The 21,912-nt window shown below is 44.0% G+C and overlaps 2 protein-coding genes across 2 annotated transcripts; both read right to left on the reverse strand.

The window, feature by feature from the left end:
* Positions 1–3,200: 3,200 nt before the first annotated feature.
* LOC139366053 (thiosulfate sulfurtransferase like domain containing 1) lies at positions 3,201–5,649 on the reverse strand. Its single transcript, XM_071103137.1, has 4 exons — positions 5,541–5,649; positions 5,029–5,157; positions 4,681–4,843; positions 3,201–4,583 (listed from the first exon to the last, which is right to left on the reverse strand). The coding sequence occupies exons 1-4, from the start codon at positions 5,602–5,604 to the stop codon at positions 4,532–4,534; spliced, it is 408 nt and encodes a 135-aa protein (XP_070959238.1). The 5' UTR covers positions 5,605–5,649; the 3' UTR covers positions 3,201–4,531.
* A 1,999-nt stretch (positions 5,650–7,648) lies between these two features.
* On the reverse strand, positions 7,649–9,675 carry LOC139366054 (LRRN4 C-terminal-like protein). Its single transcript, XM_071103139.1, has 2 exons — positions 9,567–9,675; positions 7,649–8,913 (listed from the first exon to the last, which is right to left on the reverse strand). The coding sequence occupies exon 2, from the start codon at positions 8,909–8,911 to the stop codon at positions 8,108–8,110; it is 804 nt and encodes a 267-aa protein (XP_070959240.1). The 5' UTR covers positions 8,912–8,913; positions 9,567–9,675; the 3' UTR covers positions 7,649–8,107.
* Between the last annotated feature and the right edge of the window lie 12,237 nt (positions 9,676–21,912).

A 21,912-nucleotide genomic window follows, 5' to 3' on the forward strand; every position in this document is an offset into this window, starting at 1 on the left:
GTAGAAATTTGTGCAAATGTATAATAATAAAAAATAGAAATTACATTTACATAAGTATTCAGACCCTTTACTCAGTATTTTGTTGAAGCACCTTTGGCAGCGATTACAGGCTCAAGTCTTCTTGGGTATGACGCTACAAGCTTGGCACAGCTGTATTTGGGGAGTTTCTCCAATTCTTTCTCTGCATTGCTATTTTCAGGTCTCCGGAGATGTTCGATCGGGTTCAAGTCCAGGCTCTGGCTAGGCCACTCAAAGATATTCAGATACTCAAACAGAAGCCACACCTGCGTTGTATTGGCTGTGTGCTTAGGGTCATTGTCCTGTTGGAAGGTGAACCTTCTCCCCACTCTGAGGTCCTAAGCGCTCTGGAGCAGGTTTTCATCAAGGATATTTTCCTCAATCCTGGCTAGTCTTCCAGTCCCTGTTGCTGAAAAACATCCCCACAGAATGATGCTGCCACCACCATGCTTCACCGTAGGGATTGTGCTAGGTTTCCTCCAGACGTGACACTTGGCTTTCAGGCCAAAATTCCATCTTGGTTTCATCAGACCATAGAATCTTGTTTCTCATGGTCTGAGAGTCCTTTTGGCAAACTCCAAGCGGGCTGTCTTGTGCCTTTTATTGAGGAGTGGCTCCGGTCTGGCCACTCTACCATAAAGACCTGATTGGTGGAGTGCTGCAGAGATGGTTGTTCTCCTGGAATGTTCTCCTATCTCCACAGAGGAACTCTGGAGCTCTGTCAGAGTGACCATCAGGGTCTTGGTGATCCCCCTGACCAAGGCCCTTCTCCCCCGATTGCTCAGTTTGGCCGGGCGGATAGCTATAGGAAAAGTCTTGGTGGTGCCAAACTTCTTCCATTTAAGAATGATGGAGGCTACTCTGTTCTTGGGGACATTCAATGCTGCAGAAATGTTTTGGTACCCTTCCCCAGATCTGTGCCCCAAAACAATCCTGTCTCGGAGCTCTATGGACAATTCCTTCGACCTCATGGCTTGGTTTTTGCTCTGTCAACTGTGGGACCTTACATAGACAGGTGTGTACCTTTCCAAATCATGTCCAATCAATTGAATTTACCACAGGTGGACTCCAATCAAGTTGTAGAAACATCTCAAGGATGATCAATGGAAACAGGCTGCACCTGAGCTCAATTATGGGTCTCATAGAAAAGGATCTGAATACTTATGTAAATAAGGTATTTCAGTTTTTTTTTATATATATATATATACACATTTGCACAATTTTCTAAAACCCAAGAAGACTTGTAGATTGATAAGGAAAACAATTAATTTAATCAATTTCAGTATAAGTCTGTAACGTAACAAAATGTGGAAAAAGACAAGGGGTCTGAATACTTTCCGAATGCACTGTATGTGGATGACACTCAACTACTTTTCTCCTTTTACCCTTCTGACACCTGTGTGGCGAAACGCATCTCTGAGTGCCTGGCAGATATCTCAGCGTGTATATCGTCACACCACCTCAAGCTCAACCTCGGCAAGATGGAACTGCTCTTCCTCCTGGGGAAGGCCTGCCCGCTCCAAGACCTCTCCATCACGGTTGACAAATCCACAGTGTCCCCCTCCCAGAGTGCAAAGAACCTTGGCATGACCCTGGACAACACCCTGTTATTCTCTGCAAATATCGCTCCTGCAGGTTCATGCTCCACAACATCAGTAGAGACCAGAGGTGGCGAGTACGACCCTACCTCACACAGGAAGCGGCACAGGTCCTAATCCAGGCACTTGTCATCTCCCGTCTGGACGTGCTGTTGCCTGGGTTCCTCGCTTGTGCCATCAATCTTGCAGCCCACCTGGTGTTAAACCTTACCGAGCTCTCCCATGTCACCCGCTCCTCGGCACACTCCACTGGCTTCCAGTCGAAGCTCACATCCACAAAACCATGGTACTTGCCTACAGAGCAGCAAGAGGAATGGCCTCTCCCTACCTTCAGGCTATGCTCAAACCCTTCACCCCAACCTGAGTACCCTGTTCTGCCATCTTTGGTCTCTTGGCCCTCCCACCCTTACAGGAGGGAAGCTTCCGCTCAGCCCAGTCAAAGCTCTTCTCTGTCCTGGCACCCCAATTGTGGAACCAGCTTTCCCCTGAAGCTAGGACAGCAGAGTCCCTGCCCAACTTCCTGAAACATCTGAAACCTTTCCTCTTCAAAGAGCATCCCACAGCCCCCCCTCCCCCAACTCCACATTAACTAACACTTTACTTTTTTCCCCTCACTATCACTGACTTTGCTGATAACTACTTTATTGAGGAAAAATGTACATACTATGACTGAGATATGTGATTGTGCAACCAAGCTATCTTAAGATGAATGCACTAACTGTAAGTCACTCTAGATAAGAGCGTCTGCTAACTGACTAAAATACAAATGTGTGTGTGTGAGTTAGTGTGAATGAATGATGCATTGAGGTCAGGGATGTTTGACCAGTGAGCACTGCACTTGACTGTAGGCCAATTGTATCTCTCCCATACATCTCCCCTTTACCTGTACAGTATCACCATGGGGTGGGCTGCCAGAAGGGTGACGGTGGCCATCCCACTTATGTCTACCCATCAGAGCTGAAGCAGTTGATGCGCGCTGTGTTCCCAGAGGACGTCTGTGACTACCCTGACCCATGCCACGCACAGGTCAGACACAGAGGTTAAAGGTCAAATATGTATTTGAAGCAAGCACCTTTGCTATGGGTTCTGCTCTAGACTTGGGTTGATATTCACACAAAGTTTATAATGGGTTATATCAGTATTGATTGCCTTTACTATTTAAATGTTATTATACATTATAGAATTCTGCTTCTGGCTTCTAAAAGTGCTCTATTGTTTTCTGAGTATAAACACTCTTCTTCATGACCTATATGTATAGGTGGTGCAGGTGACTATAGAGGACCTTCAGGGAATTGAGTCCTCTTGGCTGAAGAGGGCACTTACATAGTAACAGCATAGCTGCATAGCGACTGCATAGCGACAACATAGCTGCATAGCGACAGGCCTTGGTTTGTTTGTTAAGGGCCTTTAAAGTTGTTACCACAAGCACTGTTATTAAAGCATTTTATCCCTCATATTCAGACATCCATGTACTATGTGTGTTTTCGCTTTTGATGTATTTGATTCCAACAAAATCAAAATAAACTGGGAGAACAATAGGAAGTATTGTGGTTTTTAAGCAAATATTGACATAATACACATTGATCCAACTAAAGAAACCAGTTTTAATGATTTTTAACAAGATGAATACATTTTTGTCAGGTCAAACAGAGAGATTTGATCCATCCTGTGAGTGATAACAATGTTAGAGGACAACACTGAACTGGAGAAATATGTATTCATTTACAGCTTGATGTCATGTTGGGTCCTCCATGCCTTCTAGTAGTATGTCTGCCGCACCGTAAAAGAGAGGACTCTGTCCCTCAGAGAGCATACTACTGTTTCAACGTACTGAAATGATGTTCAAATACAACATGCAAACACAACTAACTATACAGGCATTATTACTTTAACTTTGGATACGTTTTATATTTACCAATAGAGCAGTCAGCATTGGGGACATAGTAGTTATGTTCAGAAGTCTGTATACAACTTGGGAGATACAAATGTAAAATCAAAATGTGTTCTTTCAATTTCTCTATTCTTTCAATTATATAAAATGCTTTTTGATTTAAAAACCCCAGTGAGAATAGATAGCAGGCTTTTATGTTGGGATATACTTGACTTCCTGTCTTGAGCACATATGCTAGCATCTGTGTGCAAATCAAATCCAAACCTCCATCACTGTATATAAGACAAGTATGAGGAACTTGCTGTGTGTTTCTGAGGCTATTCCTCTACCTACAAAATGTACTGTACATTAATCAACATCATACTGATATTTCATATTTTTCAATTGCCAAGCCAATAGATGCAACGATCACTAAATTCCACTATGTTAACCAATCAGTCTCAGACGAGGATCTTTTACGGTGCCCCTTTACGCTAAATTAGTGGAGAGGTTAATAATGGAGAATACCCACTCAGGGATTTGATAACAAAGGCATTTCACCATCATGCACACACACACACACACGACATGATTTGGAAAGGCACACACCCGTCTACGGTACACAACATGTACGATAACGGACTCATTTCAACCATCAGGCAAACCCGGGGGTTTTCCCTCTATGTCTATGGGATGTAGATGTGCATCACCTGGATAAGCTCTATGTGCCACAATGCAGCTTCAGCGGTATGGGTTTGAAGAAACTCTTACTGAAGGTAATAAACAGTGCAAGCCTACAGCCATGTTAGTGGTAGAAGATGGGAAAAGTGGAGCTCTATGGGAAAACACGGTTAAAAATAATAATACATTCTTTATTTTAAAACATATAGAACACATCTGTAATAACAAATAAAAGCTACAAAAAGGCAAGTGATGAAATTTTTTATAACAAATACACTAGTAATTTCATGTTTCAGCAGAATGTGAGCATCATTTGTGCGTTTTTATGCTCTGCTTTCATAATGCAGGCTAATCGTGCAACTTATCACCCCTCTTTCTCAGACCACTCCTGGTATCCTCCGGCATAGTTGACGGCCCTGAAACGAGAGTAGGAAGATGTCATCATTTTTAAAAAGTATCCCAAGGCATCAAACACAGTATACAGAGCAGTATTGTCAAAATGTACACTCATACTTTTGGAATCCAAGGCCTCGTGCCTTGTCTGTGGCCACGCCTCCTCGCCGGCCCATCTGACAGTGAAACACCAGCTCAGGGGTATCCAGGGGGGGTTTGGGCACCCCATATTTGGCCTGGAACTCAGCAGGGTCCAGCGCTAGGGCACTCTCCACTGTATCAACTGGGAGAGGAGACACAGGAAGTTTGCAATACGACTCCATTTAGAACGCAATAAATATACCTAAATAAGTAGCTCAATGACAACAGTAAATCAAACCTTTCTTGCTCATATTTGGCTGAATTACACCGATATAAAATGGGGTTCATTATGCTTCCAAAGTTTTGGACTTTTCGACTGAAGCTCACCTGGAATATGGATTGATCCTGGAATGTGTCCTCTGTCTACCTCCTCTTTTGTCCTTACATCAACCACCAGAAGACCCTTGTTGCTCTTGGTCAGGAGGGCCTTAAGGTCAGAGTAGGAGATATCCTTATCTGTGGAGAGGTGATTCACAGCTAACTTCATGTTGCTTCCTGGTACTAACCATAACCTCTCTTTGAGGAAACAAACTTGTAAGAAAATAACATGTATTCTACTACTGAGTCAGACAGTGAGAATGCAGAAGTTGCCCCAAAATATTACAGTAGAAAAGTGCTGAGTCACTGTCCGGTACGATACCATGCCCAGCCACTTTCAAACCCCACATAGCCTATCAAATCAACCTGGCGTTACACTGACAAAAATCAACGATTGACATTTGATCCAATGTATTGTCGTATTATGGCTCACAAAGACAGATGATCAGTAACGATCTAGTAGCACTGCGAACTACACAAAGAAGGTAAATGCAGAATACAATCGTGGCATTTGCACTTACCTGAGATTGCCATCTTGTTTACTGGTGCGTATTTGAATGGAATATTGATTGTCATGTACCACATTATTTCCTCATTCGTTCCAAGAAGATTTTTTGAGCGTTAACCATTGGACGAAATTCTTAAAAAGGAGGGACTTATGACAGTATTGTAGCTATAGCCAATCTGACCGATTCTTCATCTTCAACGGTTCATCTTACTCAAGTTTCAAAATAAAAGTTGCATTACTGTTATGGGACATCACTTTATTACTTCCAGCAATATTCATTGAGTTTCATCAACATATTATGTTCCTTCCATTAAAAACAATCAGTCACACAAACTCAGGCAAAATGATGTAAACACTTTTATTCTAAAAACAATTGCTTTTGTTATTCATAGGTCAGTTTTATTTATTCTACACATGAATCCGACTGCCATAACTCTTCCCTGTCATGATCGAATGGTACACAAGCAGTGGCTACCCGTCATTCAAGGCAGGAGCTCCACCTGTTTTGAACCCCACATTTTTAGCAAGAAAATTTACTTTCCTGTTTTGCATGTTATTTTAATTCATTAATACGTGTCACATATCAGTCTGCAAACAATGTAAAAAAAAAAGATCTAGGATTGAGTTAATAAACCTGCATACAAACATGGTCTTTTTTTTTTTCTTGAGTAAGGCAGCTCCAAAATGCAGGTGTTTCAGCCTAGCTCAGTGCTTTCTGTGGTGGTGGGGCAAGCCAGCAGAAAATTATAGCTCCTTGGGTGCTGCTATAGAGCTACATTAGAAGTGCTCATCCATGAAGGCTCAAGGTCATTGGCCACAGACATTGGCCAAAGTCATCCCCTTAAAATGAAGTCAAATCACGTTATATGTACAGTAGCTTTGATTGGACTGATCATGTCAACATCATACTTTCAAAATCTTAGCTAGCAGTCATGATCATGAATCAAGTTGATCATCTACTCATCGGCCATTGGCCATTGGACATAAACATTACACAACAAGTTGGAAATCGCAAATTCAACGATGAATGGTTTGGAAGGAATCAGTGATAGTGGCTAACTGCAAGCATTACAAAGCAATCACTAGCCTGCTATTCAGTAGTGGCTATGATAAAATGATAAACATTCAACATTGGCCATGCTGTCAATGAAATCTGGGATTAAGGGGCTCTTTTCCAAGTTTAAAATGATAAACATTCAACATTGGCTATGCTGTCAATGAAGAATAATTTGTGCCGCGCTCAAAATGTCTGTTAACTTGGAACTGCGAAAACTTGACTTCAGTAAAATCAAGACAACTGGGAAGTCGGGAATAAACAAGCTCTGACTGGGAAAATACATTTTGAACGGTCATCCAACTCGGAATTGTAAATCCGTCATCTTTCATGAGCTACGACTTGAAGATCAATGACGTCATCATGATTCAACCGTATTTTTTTCAGTGTTCCCAGTTGTTTTGAAAGCACCATAAATCCAGAGAATGCCAGACTTTGATAGCCAAATTTGCCCACGAAGGACCGCCGTGCCACCTTCCTGTTCAGTTGAGCACAGCATACAAAAATGTATTGTATGCTGCTGCATAAATTATGTAATATGCCAGGGAGATATGTATACTGTAGCTAATAAAGTAATACTAAGTGTATGTTGTGTAGTAAGATGTTAGTAGCCCATGTGCCTCATCCTAATAATTTGGTCTATTTACACCTCTTAATTTCGCCTACTGCTCTGGTGATGCACATGTAGCCTATAACCTATTTTAGAGAAATGTAATCATTGAATATTGTAAGAGCTTTCACTGTCTGCTTATATGCCCCCTTTATTTATCCTATGGTTCTGACTTGGTGTACAGGGAGAACACTGTAAGAATGGCCAATGTTCTGAATTCTGTAACTGTACATTTCAAAAGTGCTAAACAAAGAGTTATATTAACTATGTCCGTCCTAGCTTGCTCATTAATGTCTTAATCAAAATTACGGATAGCCTCTTATCCTCTTGTCATCCCCTTGTGCCATAGTTTGCACATCTCAATTGTCATTAGAAACCGCATTTGTTTAAGCAAGTCAGCTATATCAGCTATGTTTTTTTTTAAGTCAGTAAATGAGGCTGAATTAACTGTTTCACTGCCAGACAAGGCTCCGCTGATAGCCAGGTGTAGCAGTGGTGAGACGTTGGGACTGCTGTTGGGACAGCTTTATGTAGGCCCTAACAGTTTATGGGCACCGTTTGTCACCGTTATAGTGCAATTAATGTATTGTTTATTGTTGTGTAGTGTAATGGCTTTGCTGGCATGCACATCCCATTTTTTTGCCCCACCAAGATTTACATGTTAAAATCACCACTGTACACAAGTTAATTTGCCAGCAAACAACCTGCAGTCTCTTTAGTCACAAAGCTTCTTAAGCTTTTGTTAGGGTTATTTAGTCCACAAAAGTCAAAAGTTATTATTAATTTCCATATTCCTAAGTGCAGGATTCTGAACAACCTGAGCACTGTGCTGGTGAGTCACTGGTGAGGGAAGCCATTTTGTCTCTGTCCCATCCCAGTTACTTTACTCTTACATTCTCTGCTACACAGAATTGTATCACAGCGTTCCCTCCGTGCTGTAGGAGGGGTTCCCCAGCCCCTCGGCAGAGTTTTCCCCTGTTTTACACGTCTGTCGCCTCCAGAGGACCAGGGAGACCAAGGAGAGGAGCAGGAGAAATCCCAGCCCCCCTCCGATGACCCCCACCCTTAGGGCCAGGTTGGTGGCCTCAGGGGGGTCGTAGCGCAGGCAGGAGAGCTCCGAGGGGGCGCTGGTTCCCGCTATGTTCACTGCCTCCACGCACACCTTGACACCTGCCTCTAGTTCCCCCAGCACCCCACTCCGAGAATCACCCCTGAACTGGAGAGGCGCTCCCTTTCGATCTTCGATCAGGACCCGGTATCCAGATACCACAGAGGCTGGAGCGCACCACCGTACCTCTGCCCCTCCATCAGGGCCTGGCACTAGCTTCTGGAGGTGTGGCGCGTGAGGGGGCTCGTCTACCCCACTTAGCCCAGGGCAGAGGCACCCGGTCTGGGCAGAGAGCTGGGAGCAGGGCATCTGGTTGTCCTGGCAGGGGTGGTAGTCACAGGGCTTGGGCTGCATCGGAATCAGAGTAGAAGCTGATGAGGTTTTGCTGTAATTGGGAGGGGAATGGGAAGCGTTCTCTTCAGTGTAGTCATCTTCATCGTAGTCAAAGCCCACACCGGTAACATATTGGATCTTGGGGTGTATGACAGTCGGGGAGGTGGGGATGGCGTGTGTGAGGAGGGGTCGGGTGTTGATGAGGTGGGTGGGAAGCAGGTCAGGGGTCAGTACTAGTAGAAGGAGCAGAGCTGCCCAATTCCAGCAGAATGACATCATCTCTGTGGGACAGAAATGGAAAGATTATAACCACAAGTAGGAATTAACTACCACATTATTACCGTGTGAACCCGTACAGGAGCAGACACAGGATACAACAGACAGAAAGATACAGAACAATAATTTACTGTAGGACAATTGGTTCACAGAGAGATAATGTACTGTAAGACAACCGGTTTACAGAGAGATAATGTACTGTGAAGATAACTGGTTCACAGAGAGATAATGTACTGTAGGACAATCGGTCCACAGAGAGATAATGATAATATACTGTAGGACAACCGGTTCACAGAGAGATAAACTAATAAGACTGATTCTCAAGGAGTAAAAAAAAAGCATCCACCAGCTAGTGCTTTCTTCTCAGTTGGCAGGGTGCCAGAAAAATCTGTGGGAACCCAAACTGTACTCAACATATGCTAGTCCTCCTTTTAGCTTCCCACATACTTTCATCCATAGAATAACACATCATCAATCTAAATGATTAAAGTTGTTGGATGGCTTTATCTGAGTTGATGTTGACTATGTTAATCAATTGTTATGTTAATCAATTGTTGTGAGAAAGATTAGAACAGTCATGCTCTCAAATGTATCACCATAGCAACCAATTGAAAGAAAACTAAAACAAACCAATGCCAGTAGTGATCTTTTACTATACCTGAATTGAAGAATAATAAGATATCGAATGTCTCTTTCTGCTCTTCACTCTTCTTTGTGCTTTTCTCTCACATTCTCGCTCTCTTTCTCTCCACATCAGCGTCTTCTTTTATTCACACCAAACTTTCCCCTCCTTTTTAACACACCCTAAATTTCTCCCCTCTGTGCCCCTTTTCTCTCTCTCTCTCTCTCTCTCTCTCTCTCTCTCTCTCTCTCTTTCTCTCTCTTTCACTCTCTCTCTCTAGGTCTCCTTAACTCTTTCAGGAGGGGGGAGGGTGTACTGTTTGTTTGTGTCACTCCTTGCATACCAATTTACTCTTCAGTAGCAGTAGGTAAGCTTGAAGGGGCTTGTTAGTGTGTGTGTTTTTGTAGGCATATTGTGTATTGGCTGTTCATGACATCATTGTATGACAAAGTGCCCATGTATGTCTATGTGTAATGTATGTGAATAGAACATGAGTTTGGCATCAGATCACATTAAAGCATGTGACCCACATACTCACATTCAGGTGTGTACGAGAGTGTGTCAGCATGTGTGAGGGTGAATGCTTGCGTGCGTGAGTGAGAGAGAGACAGGGAGTGAATGTTTGAGTATGCATGTTTATTGTCACAATCCCCATGGTGTGCATTGTTGCGGACCTGAAGGAGAGGAGGAGGAGGACAGAGATTTGACTCCAGTCCTTATATGGAGGAGAGCTGGCAAGGTGGACAAGCTGGGACATGATAGAAGTAATAGCATCTGATTGAGAAAGACAGAGAGCGAGACAGGAAACCAGAATCAGAGCAGGAATCACCTAGCTTCCCCTTTGTCTTGTCCTACACGCCAAAACACAATACTTCCCCTTTGTCTTGTCCTACACCCCAAAACACAATACCTGCCCTTTGTCTTGTCCTACACCCCAAAACACAATACTTCCCCTTTGTCTTGTCCTACACCCCAAAACACAATACTTCCCCTTTGTCTTGTCCTACACCCCAAAACACAATACTTCCCCTTTGTCTTGTCCTACACCCCAAAACACAATACCTGCCCTTTGTCTTGTCCTACACCCCAAAACACAATACTTCCCCTTTGTCTTGTCCTACACCCCAAAACACAATACCTGCCCTTTGTCTTGTCCTACACCCCAACACAATACTTCCCCTTTGTCTTGTCCTACACCCCAAAACACAATACCTGCCCTTTGTCTTGTCCTACACGCCAAAACACAATACCTGCCCTTTGTCTTGTCCTACACCCCAAAACACAATACCTGCCCTTTGTCTTGTCCTACACGCCAAAACACAATACTTCCCCTTTGTCTTGTCCTACACCCCAAAACACAATACCTGCCCTTTGTCTTGTCCTACACCCCAAAACACAATACTTCCCCTTTGTCTTGTCCTACACCCCAACACAATACTTCCCCTTTGTCTTGTCCTACACCCCAAAACACAATACCTGCCCTTTGTCTTGTCCTACACCCCAAAACACAATACTTCCCCTTTGTCTTGTACTACACCCCAAATACTACTGCTACACAACACCTCCCATACCCTGAAGTGCTATTGTTATCTAGTACTACTACAATCCACAACATGACACTTCATCTTGACTATAAGTTGTAGTTACCTAATACTACCCCAACATGTTACCTTAAGCCCAAAATATTACAAGTTGTAACTTTATTAGTGGGCGTTATGCAGGGGCTTATCTGAAGTTCAAGTAAATAATTGATGTATGAAGAAATGGAATGTATCAGTGGATGCTCCTCCTCAGAGGAAAGGGAGGACCACCCTCCTCAGTTCATTTCATAAAAATGTAAATCTTAAAACATTAAAAAAGTTATACTTTTTAGATAATAAACGATACTAAATATAATCACATGTCACCAAAGAAGGTCTACAGTAGCCTGTACAGCACTCTGTAGGGTAGCACCATGGTGTAGCTGAAGGACTGCTAGCTTCAGTCCTCCTCTGGGTACATTGACTTCAATACAAAACCTAGGAGGCTCATGGTTCTCACCCCTTTCCAAAGACATACAAAGTAATTATGACTTCCGGAGGACGTCCTCCATCAGAGCTCTTGCAGCATGAACTGACATGTTGTCCACCCAATCAAAGGATCAGAGAATGAATTTAGTACTGAAAGCAAAAGCTACAGCTAGCTAGCACTGCAGTGTATAAAATGTGGTGAGTAGGTGACTCAAAGAGAGAGAAAGACAATAGTTGAACAGTTTTGAACAAATTCATTTCTTCCAAAATGAAGGAGAAGCAAGAAAGAAAGAGAGAAAGAGAGAGATTTTGTCTTTTTTTCCACTTTCAGTTTCACTTGCTTAGCTAGCAAATGCAGCTATCTAGTTTAGCCTACTGAAACACCCTGCTCAAACAGAGGGATGCTATGTTAGCTAGCTGGCTTTGATTTTCCAAAACAGCACTGGAACTCTTCCAAGTCAAGGTAAGCTTTTGGTATTACTCACTTATTGCCACCGGGGCCCGCTGGTGTAACTGCTTACTGACTGTACACTAATGTTACTGCATGATTATAGCGAGTTTAACTAACGCGTTAGTTCTATTAGCTATGCTGACTATGACGTTAAGCTAATATGGTGACAACGATGTAGGCTGTGTGTAGCGGTTTGGCTTGGAAAGTTTTTTTCACCTGGTCACATACAGCTGATGTGTTGTGCATTGAAGTCCACAAGTGAAGGGAAGAGAAGGAATACAACGTGGCTGTTATGAGAGTGAACTGTTTTTACTCGTGATCAGGGCTGTATTCATTCCCTGATTCTGTTGAAAAACGTTTCTTAAACGAAAGCAAATGGAACAAAATGGGGATAAACATACCTGAATTTGTCCAATAGAAACTCTTGTTTGCAACTATTGGACTGATGATTACACCCCTTATCAGCTAGATGCAGGCAAGAGTGGCGGTATTGAATTTCATTGTCTGTCACCTCAAATTTGTCTCTCAACTTGTATGCACCTATTTTGTAAACTTTCATTCATAGGCTAGGTTGTAGCAATCTCATGATGGGTATAGGGAAAATTGGAGTATCATGTAGTAGTTTAAACCTATCAATGTTACATTGAACTGGGATAATGGAATATGAATGAGTCATCCAATATGCTGTAATAGAAATAAGGTCATACTTATGAAAAAAAAATCTTAAACAGCACTGATCGCCACTGGAATGTATGTATCATGAAGTGAGACTATAGGTACTAACATGACATCACATAAATCATGCTAACATGACATCACATAAATCATGCTAACATGGCATCACATAAATCATGCTAACATGGCATCACATAAATCATGCTAACATGACATCACATAAATCATGCTAACATGGCATCACATAAATCATGCTAACATGGCATCACATAAATCATGCTAACATGACATCACATAAATGATGCTAACATGACATCTCTCACTGACAAGAATGGAAGAACACTGACAACATACACAAACATACTTTACCTTCAGCATTTCCTCATGTTTGTTTTGTTGTTAACTTCTACCTGAGTCTGGTTCTAACCAGAAGAAACAGGGGGTCAGATGGAAACAGAGACCCAGATGGAAACAGAAAACCAGATGGATACAGGAGAGAAGCTGGAAACATGGGACCAGATGGAAACAGGGTCAAAGATGGAAACAGGGGAACAGATGGAAACAGAGGACCAGATGGAAACAAGGGAGAGCAGATGGAAACATGGGGCCAGATGGAAACAGAGAGCAGATGGAAACAGAGAAGCAGATGGAAACATGGGACTAGATGGAAACAGGAGAGCAGATGGACATGGGACCAGATGGAAATGGGCCCAGATGGAAACAGGGACCCAGATGGAAACAGGAGGCAGATGTAAACAGGAGCGCAGACAGAAACGTGGCACATGTCAGACAATATCTACCAGCAGGGATCACTGGATATGTGCATGTTGGTACTGCTAATGTAGCAGGCCTTGAACACTTCCTTAAAAATATAAACACCTATTCAGTCCATTTGTTTTCACATTGATGAATAGCCAACAAGTACTTTTAAGTTGATAATTTATTATGTACATTTCCATGAGTCTAGACTGTCAGGGACAGTCATTGCTAGATGCTGTCTGGTCACGTACCCTGAGATGAAACCATGCATGTCCCTTCAGGAGACTGTCTAGCACAGTGTGTCACACAAAATATTGTTTTGTCTGAAAGTATTTTCCCCACTGCGTCACCGTGTGCCAATGACTACAGGTATGAGGGTGAGGGTGTCACCTTTCGATAGAAGAAGTTTGCTTCCAATGCAAACCACACCAGGATCACAAACATCAGCTATGGAATACAGACAGGGACTCTTGATTTGTTTTTGTTCCACTGACAGGCATAAACCAGTGAATTGAATTACATAGAACAAACTGTAACTTTCAGAACCCTGAGGGAAAAGAATGTGATGTGAGTCACAGCAGTGTGATAATGGGTCTGCCAGCACCACCTCACCCCCCGCTGGCTGCTGCATGTTCAGGCATGCTGAACACTACTTACATTACCTCTCTCATCCTCTCTCTCTCTCTCTCTCACACACTCACTCAACCTCTCTTTCTTACCCTCCCTCTCTCCCACTCACCCTCTCTCTTTCCCACTCACCCACCCTCTCACCCTCTATCTCCTACTCACCCTCTATCTCCTACTCCTACTCACCCCCTCTCTCTGCCAGTTACCCCCTCTGTCACCCACTCACCCTCCCCCCATTCAGCGCTGCTGACGTCTCCGTCTTTTCTTTGCTGGGAGACCACCCGACCCCAGCCTCCACCTCTCAGGGAAATTAAAGACCTTTGACCCATTACATGTGTGAACTGCCGGAAAGTTCTAGAAACAGAACTCCTCAATCATCTATTTATAGGCCTCATTAAGGAGTGGGATGATGCTCCCACAGAGACAAATCCTATAATATAGGCATCTATGATTATAAAACAAAGCCATCAGTGCATCGAGCCAGAGGGACTGTAAGATCAGGAGAGACAAAGGACACTTATCTATAGCCATACACTGAAATAGGTCAACTGTTGCATGTTGGCCCCATCCAATGGTGAAAGTTAGCTATTGCGTCACAGCTGTGGCCTATGATTATGGCCAGTTGTTTTTTTGTTTTTTTACTGTTATTTTCAGCATTGTCCACTAGGTTTGCTGCAGGTAGAAAATCCTAGGAAATTATTTGTAATTGACACAAGCTGTCTTCAATCAATCAATCAATCAATGTCTGGTTGTGTGAGCATTTGGTGGGGAGATGTAGCTCTAATAATGTTAATTGCACAAAGCCTATTATTTGGTAGGGAAATACCATTTGTAGATCACTGATTCTACACCTCTCTTTGCTCAAGCTGATCCTCTCCAATGGACTTGGAAGTTGTAGTTAAAAATGTGTCAAATAGGGGAAGTTTAGAGCCGCAATGAGCAGTAGAAACAATAACAAAGCGCACTCCCCTCACCTGTTTCAGTAAAAAGCTGAGGGATGGGGCTGGAGAAATGTAACCACTCTCAAATTCATAGATAGCTATGGACGCAAGGACGGACCATCCATGATTTCAAAATTATAGTTTACTTTTAACCATGTTTTGAGGCTGTATAATGTTTGTTTACATTTACTTTGAAAAAACAAGCTTATTTTGGATTCTGATGGTGTATGACGTTTGAACTAAGCTCATGAGACATTTCTAAATTATATTCTTGAAGAATTTTGGGTACTTATCATTCATTTATTAGTCCAAAAATGGATATAGCAACTGCTAATTGCCCACTTAAAGGGAAGAGTCAATGAAACCAACAATGGAAGTAGACAGGGGCTACCTATTTAAATGCAGTCATAGAAGAAGCCTGCTTTACAAGCCTCCATTTCCGTCACTAGACGTAAATCGCACGTTTTAACAGCATTTTATTCTGGTCAAAAATGCAAATGTATGGGATGTGATGGATACTGTGCTTATTTTCCCTTAACACAGAGGCCGCACAGGGTTGTGTGCTTAATCCCCTCCTGTACTCCCTGTTCTTCACGACTGTGTGACCACGCACGACTCCAACACCATTATCAAGTTCGCTGACAACACAATGGTGATAGGCCTGATCACCGCCTGATCATCACTCATCGCCAACGATGAGTCAGTCTACAGGGAGGAGGTCAGTGACCTGACAGTGTGGTGCCGGAGCATCAACCTCTCCCTCAACGTCAGTAAGACCAAGGAGCTGATCATGAACTACAGGAAACAGGAGGGCGAGCACGCCTCCATCTACATCGACAGGGCGGCAGTGGAGCAGGTAGACAGCTTCAAGTTCCTCAGTGTCCAAATCCCTAAAGACTTAAAATGATTAAAACACACACGCACAGTTGTGAAGAAGGCGCGGCTGTGCCTCTTCCCCCTCGAGAGATTGAAAAAGTCAGTCATGGGCCCGCAAATTTTGTTGTGATGGCGCCGGAGGGAAAGGCTGACGTCTTACTGGCTCTTAACCAACCATGCTATTTTGTTAGTTTTTTCGCTTTGTTCGTAACTTGTTTTGTACATAATGTTGCTGCTACCATCTCTTTTGACTGAAAAGAGCTTCTGGACATCAGGTCTGCGATTTCTCTCCTCAAACTGGACGAAGAGTTCTTCTTCAATGAGTCGGACGGGAGGGATATAATACAGACACCCGACCAGGCCCAGATCCTCAATGAGTCGGACGGGAGGGATAAAATACAGACACCGACCAGGCCCAGATCCTCAATGAGTCGGACGGGAGGGATAAAATACAGACACCGACCAGGCCCAGATCCTCAATGAGTCGGACGGGAGGGATAAAATACAGACACCGACCAGGCCCAGATCCTCAATGAGTCAGACGGGAGGGATATAATACAGACACCCGACCAGGCCCAGATCCCCGTTATTCGCTGGTGAAGGAAACTCAGATTTTGCGGAAAGAGATCAGGGTGCCTTGTGATGATTATGCGACAAGTGGCTAATCTGTCCATGCCTTCTGTCCTGCTAGCTAACGTTCAATCGCTGGAAAATAAATGGGACGAACTGAAAGCATGTTTATCCTACCAACCTAAAAACTGTAATATCTTATGTTTCACCGAGTCGTGGCTGAACGACAACATTAAGAACAGACAGCTGGCGGGTTATACACTCTATCGGCAGGACAGAACAGCAGCCTCTGGTAAGACACGGGGCGGGGGCCTATGCATTTATGTAAACAACAGCTGGTGCACAATATCTAAGGAAGTCTCGAGGTTTTGCTCACCTGAGGTAGAGTTCCTCATGATAAACTGTAGACCACACTATCTACCTAGAGAGTTTTCATCTGTATTTTTCGTAGCTGTCTACATACTACCACAGACCGATGCTGGCACTAAAACCGCACTCAGTGAGCTGTATACCGCCATAAGCAAACAGGAAAACGCTCATCCAGAGGCGGCACTCCTAGTGTCTGGGAACTTTAATGCAGGGAAGCTTACATAATTTCTATCAGCATGTCAGGGGAAAAAAATTCTAGAACACCATTACTCCACACGCAGAAACGCGTACAAAGCTTTCCTTCGCCCTCCATTTGGCAAATCTGATCATAATTCTATCCTCCTGATTCCTGCTTACAAGCTAAAATTAAAGCAGGAAGCACCAGTGACTCGGTCTATAAAATCGTGGTCAGATGAAGCAGATGCTGAACTACAGGACTGTTTGGTTAGCACAGACTGGAATATGTTCCGGGATTCTTCTGCCGATGTCACTGAAACATGCATGAGAGCAGCAGCTGTTCCGGGCGACTGTGTGATCACACTCTCCGCAGCCGATGTAAGACCTTTAAACAGGCCAACATTCACAAGGCCGCAGAGCCAGACGGATTACCAGGACGTGTACTCCGAGCATGCGCTGACCAACTGGCAAGTGTCTTCAGTGACATTTTCAACCTCTCCCTGTCTGAGTCTGAAATACCAACATGTATCAAGCAGACCACCACAGTCCCTGTGCCCAAGAACACTAAGGTCATCTGTGTAAATGACTACCGATCCGCAGCACTCATGTCTGTAGCCATGAAATGCTTTGAAAGGCAGGTCATGGCTCACATTAACATCATTATTCCAGAAACACTAGACCCACTCCAATTTGCATACCGCACCAACAGATCCACAGGTGATGCAATCTCTATTGCACTCCACACTGCCGTTTCACACCTGGACAAAAGGAACACCTATGTGAGAATGCTATTCATTGACTACAGCTCTGCGTTCAACACCAATAGTACCCTCAAAGCTCATCACTAAGCTAAGGACACGGGGACTAAACTCCTCCCTCTGCACCTTGATCCTGGACTTCCTTATGGGCTGCCACCCAGGTGGTAAGAGTAGGTAACAACACATCCACTACGCTGATCCTCAACACAGGGGCCCCTAAGCGTTGCGTGCTCAGTCCCCTCCTGTACTCCCTGTTCACTCATGACTGCACGGCCAGGCACGACTCCAACACCATCATTAAGTTTGCTGATGACACAACAATGGTAGGCCTGATCACCGACAACTATGAGACAGCCTATAGGGAGGAGGTCAGAGACCTGACCATGTGGTGCAAGGACTACAACCTCTCCCTCAACGTGATCAAGACAAAGGAAATGATTGTGGACTATAGGAAAAGGAGGACCAAGCACACCCCCATTCTCATCGACTGGGCTGTAGTGGAGCAGGCTGAGAGCTTCAAGTTCCTTGGCGTCCACATCACCAACAAACTAACATGGTCCAAGAACACCTAGATGGTTGTGAAGAGGGCACAACAAAACCTATTCCCCCTCAGGAGACTGAAAAGATGTGGCATGAGTCCGCAGATCCTCAAAAGGTTTTACAGCTGCACCATCGAGAGCATCCTGACGGGTTGCATTGCTGCCTGGTATGGCAACTGCTCAGCCTCCAACTGCAAGACACTACAGAGGGTAGTGCGTACGGCCCAGTACATCACCGGGGCCAAGCTTCCTGCCATTCAGGACCTCTATACCAGGTGGTGTCAGAGGAAGGCCCTAAAAATAGTCAAAGACTCCAGCCACCCTAGTCATTGACTGTTCTCTCTGCTACCTCAAGGCAAGCGGTACCGGAGCACCAAGTCTAGTTCCAAGAGGCTCCTAAATAGCTTCTACCCCCAAGCCATAAGACTCCTGAACAGCTAATCAAATGGCTACCCAGACTATTTGCATTGCCCCCCCCCCCCCCCCCCCTCTCTGTTATTATCTATGCATAGTCACTTTAATGGCTCTACCTACCTGTACATATTGCCTCAACTACCTCAACACCGGCACATTGACTCTGTACCGGTACCCCCTGTACATAGCCCCGCTATTGTTATTTACTGCTGCTCTTTAACAATTTGTTATTCTTATCTCTTACTCTTTTTTTAGGTGTTTTCTTAAAACTGCATTGTTGGTTAAGGTCTTGTAAGTAAGCATTTGACTTGTATGTGGCCAATAAAATTTGATTTGATTAGATTTGAAATCCTGAAAAGGTCACACAGCTGTAACATTGAGAGCATTTAGACTATTTGCATCACTGCTTGGTATGGCAATAGCACCGCCCTCGACTGCATGGTGCTACAGAGGATTGTGCGGACAGCGCAGTACATTACTGGGGCCGAGCTCCCTGCATCCAGGACCTCTATATCAGGCTGTGTGAAAAGAAGAGCCGGAAAATCGTCAAAGACCCCAACCACCCAAGCCATAGACTATTTTCTCTGATGCGGCATGGCAAGAAGTACTGGTGCATCAAGTCTGACACCAACAGGCTCATGTACAGCTTCTATCCTCAAGCAATACGACTGATAAATAGCTAACAAAATAGCTACATGGACCGAGTTACCTTGTATCTTTATTGACCTTTTATTTCAGTATTTGCACTGTCTCTATGTGTAGGCCCTATGCACACTCATAGGGCCCTACACACTCACACACATTGTCACTCCAACACACACACACACACAAATCAAATCAAATCAAATCAAATTTATTTATATAGCCCTTCGTACATCAGCTGATATCTCAAAGTGCTGTACAGAAACCCAGCCTAAAACCCCAAACAGCAAGCAATGCAGGTGTAGAAGCACGGTGGCTAGGAAAAACTCCCTAGAAAGGCCAAAACCTAGGAAGAAACCTAGAGAGGAACCAGGCTATGTGGGGTGGCCAGTCCTCTTCTGGCTGTGCCGGGTGGAGATTGTAACAGAACATGGCCAAGATGTTCAAATGTTCATAAATGACCAGCATGGTCGAATAATAATAAGCCAGAACAGTTGAAACTGGAGCAGCAGCACAGTCAGGTGGACTGGGGACAGCAAGGAGTCATCATGTCAGGTATTCCTGGGGCATGGTCCTAGGGCTCAGGTCCTCCGAGAGAGAGAAAGAAAGAGAGAATTAGAGAGAGCATATGTGGGATGGCCAGTCCTCTTCTGGCTGTGCCGGGTGGAGATTATAACAGAACATGGCCAAGATGTTCAAATGTTCATAAATGACCAGCATGGTCAAATAATAATAAGGCAGAACAGTTGAAACTGGAGCAGCAGCACGGCCAGGTGGACTGGGGACAGCAAGGAGTCATCATGTCAGGTAGTCCTGGGGCATGGTCCTAGGGCTCAGGTCCTCCGAGAGAGAGAAAGAAAGAGAGAAGGAGGGAATTAGAGAACGCACACTTAGATTCACACAGGACACCGAATAGGACAGGAGAAGTACTCCAGATATAACAAACTGACCCTAGCCCCACGACACAAACTACTGCAGCATAAATACTGGAGGCTGAGACAGGAGGGGTCAGGAGACACTGTGGCCCCATCCGAGGACACCCCCGGACAGGGCCAAACAGGAAGGATATAACCCCACCCACTAGAGGGGGGGGGCGCCAACCCAGACAGGATGACCACATCAGTGAATCAACCCACTCAGGTGACGCACCCCCTCCAGGGACGGCATGAGAGAGCCCCAGTAAGCCAGTGACTCAGCCCCTGTAATAGGGTTAGAGGCAGAGAATCCCAGTGGAAAGAGGGGAACCGGCCAGGCAGAGACAGCAAGGGCGGTTCGTTGCTCCAGAGCCTTTCCGTTCAACCTCCCACTCCTGGGCCAGACTACACTCAATCATATGACCCACTGAAGAGATGAGTCTTCAGTAGAGACTTAAAGGTTGAGACCGAGTTTGCGTCTCTGACATGGGTAGGTAGACCGGGGCGGCAGGGTAGCCTAGTGGTTAGAGAGTTGGACTAGGAACCGGAAGGTTGCAAGTTCAAACCCCGAGCTGACAAGGTATTAATCTGTCGTTCTGCCCCTGAACAGGCAGTTAACCCACTGTTCCTAGGCCGTCATTGAAAATAAGAATTTGTTCTTAACTGACTTGCCTGGTTAAATAAAGGTAAAATAAAATAAAATAAATAAAGACCGTTCCATAAAAATTGAACTCTATAGGAGAAAGCCCTGCCTCCAGCTGTTTGCTTAGAAATTCTAGGGACAATTAGGAGGCCTGCGTCTTGTGATCGTAGCGTACGTGTAGGTATGTACGGCAGGACCAAATCAGAGAGATAGGTAGGAGCAAGCCCATGTAATGCTTTGTAGATTAGCAGTAAAACCTTGAAATCATCCCTTGTTTTGACAGGAAGCCAGTGTAGAGAGGCTAGCACTGGAGTAATATGATCAAATTTTTTGGTTCTAGTCAGGATTCTAGCAGCCGTATTTAGCACTAACTGAAGTTTATTTAGTGCTTTATCCGGGTAGCCGGAAAGTAGAGCATTGCAGTAGTCTAACCTAGAAGTGACAAAAGCATGGATTAATTTTTCTGCATCATTTTTGGACAGAAAGTTTCTGATTTTTGCAATGTTACGTAGATGGAAAAAAGCTGTCCTTGAAATGGTCTTGGTATGTTCTTCAAAAGAGAGATCAGGGTCCAGAGTAACGCCGAGGTCCTTCACAGTTTTATTTGAGACGACTGTACGTACAACCATTAAGATTAATTGTCAGATTCAACAGAAGATCTCTTTGTTTCTTGGGACCTAGAACAAGCATCTCTGTTTTGTCCGAGTTTAAAAGTAGAAAGTTTGCAGCCATCCACTTCCTTATGTCTGAAACACATGCTTCTAGCAAGGGCAATTTTTTTTTCAATGTTTCATTGAAATGTACAGCTGTGTGTCATCCGCATAGCAGTGAAAGTTAACATTATGTTTTCGAATAACATCCCCAAGAGGTAAAATATATAGTGAAAACAATAGTGGTCCTAAAACGGAACCTTGAGGAACACCGAAATTTACAGTTGATTTGTCAGAGGACAAACCATTCACAGAGACAAACTGATATCTTTCCGACAGATAAGATCTAAACCAGGCCAGAACTTGTC

Source organism: Oncorhynchus clarkii, chromosome 14 (genome assembly GCF_045791955.1).
Source record: "Oncorhynchus clarkii lewisi isolate Uvic-CL-2024 chromosome 14, UVic_Ocla_1.0, whole genome shotgun sequence".
In the NCBI taxonomy this organism is placed as follows: Eukaryota; Metazoa; Chordata; class Actinopteri; order Salmoniformes; family Salmonidae; genus Oncorhynchus; species Oncorhynchus clarkii.